This window comes from Cyprinodon tularosa, unplaced genomic scaffold, assembly GCF_016077235.1.
Source record: "Cyprinodon tularosa strain WSP-4 unplaced genomic scaffold, ASM1607723v1 ctg243, whole genome shotgun sequence".
Taxonomy (NCBI): domain Eukaryota; kingdom Metazoa; phylum Chordata; class Actinopteri; order Cyprinodontiformes; family Cyprinodontidae; genus Cyprinodon; species Cyprinodon tularosa.
Genome location: NW_024038903.1, coordinates 665,927 through 669,172, shown reverse-complemented (window position 1 = coordinate 669,172; position 3,246 = coordinate 665,927). Strand labels below are relative to the sequence as shown.

Below are 3,246 nucleotides of genomic sequence, written 5' to 3'. Positions count from 1 at the left end.
TTTTCTGATTTAGCTCAGAAAAATGCTTAAATGTAAGCAGCACCCAACAGCCAAAAAAACTGTTAGAGGTTGCTCTTTTTTATTAAGAAAATAAGCTAGATAAGCTTCTCCTCCAAAAAAAACTGCACCATAAAATATGAATGAAGCCACCAAAAAGTCAAAAAAGGTATTCAGTGGGTTCCCCTTCACTTCAAAAGATCTTTGCCCTTCCTGTTACTTCATCCCGTATATCATTCATCTAAACACTCAGGTACTAATAAGAGTCCACTGTCTCAAAATTCATTTCATTGATGTTTACCGCTGTCAGTGTGGTGACTACCGAGAGTCATATAATAAAATACGTTTTATTTATTTATTCCAGCTTATTGTTCTTGAATTTGATTGTATTTTTGTCCTATTTTATTTTATCCTTAAACTTGTGAAAGATTAGTTATTGTTTTTCTTTTTATTTTGGTTGGAATCCACTAATGTATCTCAAACTGACTTCAAGATTAATTGTGAATTTTTAATCAAAGGTTTTTTGATATTTAGGCAGTTATTGCACATAATTTAAAAAAGTCCAATGTTCTTTTCTTGGGGATAAGGGGTGCAGAAACTGGGATCAAATGTTTGATTTGATAAGACAAAACTCAGCGTGTGGGTGCATCAGGAACTTAAGAAAGCTTTAAAGCACATTAGAGAACCCTTAAAAAGAAGGAAATATGAAGATAAACTCAAGTACAAAGGTAAGTGGTGGGAGGGGGTGGGGTGGGCAAGTCAGCAAGGTGTAAGCTTTATAAGGAGGAGGACTGCCTTCACAGGTTAGACACAAAGACAGACAGCTGCAGCCGACACTGAAAGCCCTTACAGGTGAGATATTTAGGATAATCAACTTAGTTTACTGTTCACTTTTACTGATCTTATCAGATGTTAATTTACCGTATTTCATAGTGAAAAGTAAACAGGAACTGTCATCTATTTGCAGGAGTAGGTGTAATAAAAGCAGGGATTTGGTTAAATATTAGAAAGCATAAGCAAAATAGAAAATATGAGTAATTACTTGTACATGCTTATTTTTTAATAAAAGCGAAAAAAAGGTAAATTTTTTCACAAACAGAAAGTCCGAAGTGCATTAGAAGTTTCAAAGGGCAACAAATATTTATGTTTATCATTTGAAGGCAGGAAGGTTTTATTTAACATGTGAGAAAGTTTTCTCCATAATGCAAAAAAAAAGAAAAGAAAAGTTTTTTATGTATTGATCCAAGGTGTGACTGGCTAGGTTGTTAGATAGACTCAGGAATTTCTTCATATTTATCCAAAGTTCAAGGTTTGAGTGGGTAGATGCGGGAAGAGCTAATCAGCAGTAAAAAGAGGGACAAAGCTGATTGCATTTATGTTTTATGGTTATTTTTCAATGCTTTTCCAGAGCTGCTCCACAAACCTTACCATGCGGTTCAACGCCTTATTCCTCCTGCTGATCCTTTCTTGTCTCTGCTACACTTTGGCACAAGGTAAAAGTTTATGAATAATAAACAAACAGCTGGTTTCTGGGAATACTGTTGCAAACACTATAAAGCAAAGAATAAAGAACTAATCAGATGTAATACACCTGGTTTATTGGTTTATTACCTTATTACCAGGATTACCATGTGTGACCTTCTAAGTGCTTACTGCTTTGTTTATTGTCTTTAACATCCCTACTTTCTTCTTTTTTGATGACTGAGTGGCAAAAATCCACTTTAATATTTGCCCAAATTTACTATAAAAGTGTTGATGTTTTTATAATCTGGTGGCTTTGAACTGAACTTGATTTCTGACCTTTCAGTGTCCTATGAGGACTGCTGTCTGAAGTATGTGAAGAGTCTTCAGAAAAATGTTCAAAAGCATGCAGTCAAGTACCGAATCCAGAAGGCAGATGGCGGCTGCAACATTCCTGCTGTAATGTAAGTTTTAATGTGCAAAAAAAAAAAAAAAAAAAAGCCACTTTCTTTCTGAAGCAGAATCTCACATAATCCCCTAACTTTTCTTAGCTTGATCATGAAGAGGGGACGCAAGTTTTGTGCAGACCCCAATGAGAAATGGGTCAAGAACCTAATGGAGAAGATTGATGAGAAGAATAACAATACTTTCAAAAAGGTATTTATAGAAGACATTTTTATCTGAAATTTGCAAAGAGGTAACTCATAGAAAACAAAACTAATGTCCTTTTTATTTATTTTTTATCTTATTGCAGCATTCAAGGCATCCAAAAAGAGGCTGAGGAGGACAGCGCCCCCACAGTGACACAACCTTGATCTTCTGGCTCTTTGCCGCTTTATAACAGGGCAAAGAGCAGCTTTTATGAGGATTTTATGGAGTCTGAATGGAAGACAAGTCAGGAGGCTGGCCGAGAAACTTTTGCAGCTCTGCTTTTGCTTTCACTCAGCGTTAACATAACAGGTCAAAAGCTACTCCAGAGTTGCAGCAGCACTTTGCAGTTAACAGTCAGACCCTTGGAGCTGATAAGACCACCAGAGAATATATTCACAGAACACACATTCCAATGCATGGCTACTTCAGAGGAATCCTTTGCAACTGTTCTCTTGCCATCAAATATTAAATAAGCTGTTTGATTATGAAAAGGTGATGAGGGTAAATTATGCGTTGATGAAATATGTAATACATCTGCAATGTACCCAGTTCAATTAAGTAATTATATGAGTGAAACTGTTGTTATGATTACTTTTTAGGGCTCGTGCCATAGAAAATGAAAAGCTTTGTTATATACTAAATGAGATTGTTTTTTTAAGTGTCTTTCTTTTCTTATGTTTGTGTACAGGTTTTATTACAAATTGTGTTATGTAAATTGCAATAAAAACCTCACAGAAAATAATCCAGTCTCCCATGGTGGTGCTTATAAGTCAGAGAAGATTTAAGGCGCTTGTGCTATTCAGGAAGGAGATGGGTTTTTCTTCCCAGAAATCATAGTGTTTGTGGTAAAGGGTTCAAATCAATCAAAGAGCAAGAAAAAAGAACGGTTGCAGACTTCAAAAAGGAAAAAACCCTGCAGCCTGAGAATATTAAACAAACTATGGAGTAAAAGGTGATGGAAAAACTGTATAGTGCGACTGGTTTTTCCAGGCAAAGGAGTTACCTAAATAGCTGCCCATCACAAAACGATTATTTTAGTCGAACTGACAATTTTAGAACTCAGGTGAAAAGTTTTTTTTATAAGCTATGCACCCTCATTTCAAGTAACTACTTTTAGAGATTTTTAATCATTTAGAT

At 35.4% G+C, this 3,246-nt stretch overlaps 1 protein-coding gene across 1 annotated transcript; it reads left to right on the top strand.

Moving 5' to 3' along the window:
• Positions 1–780: 780 nt before the first annotated feature.
• On the top strand, positions 781–2,851 carry ccl25a (chemokine (C-C motif) ligand 25a). The gene is made up of 5 exons (XM_038287666.1): positions 781–849; positions 1,406–1,490; positions 1,805–1,922; positions 2,010–2,115; positions 2,213–2,851. Exons 2-5 carry the CDS (start codon positions 1,427–1,429, stop codon positions 2,237–2,239), a joined length of 315 nt encoding a protein of 104 aa, XP_038143594.1. The 5' UTR covers positions 781–849; positions 1,406–1,426; the 3' UTR covers positions 2,240–2,851.
• The last annotated feature ends 395 nt before the right edge of the window (positions 2,852–3,246 follow it).

Bases quoted from the DNA above. Each gene is read 5' to 3' on its own strand.
- ccl25a (XM_038287666.1), top strand. From the start codon at position 1,427: ATGCGGTTCAACGCCTTATTCCTCCTGCTGATCCTTTCTTGTCTCTGC. The intron at 1,491-1,804 runs GTAAAAGTTTAT...CTGACCTTTCAG, and splicing joins CTGCTACACTTTGGCACAAG to TGTCCTATGAGGACTGCTGT. The intron at 2,116-2,212 runs GTATTTATAGAA...ATCTTATTGCAG, and splicing joins ATAACAATACTTTCAAAAAG to CATTCAAGGCATCCAAAAAG.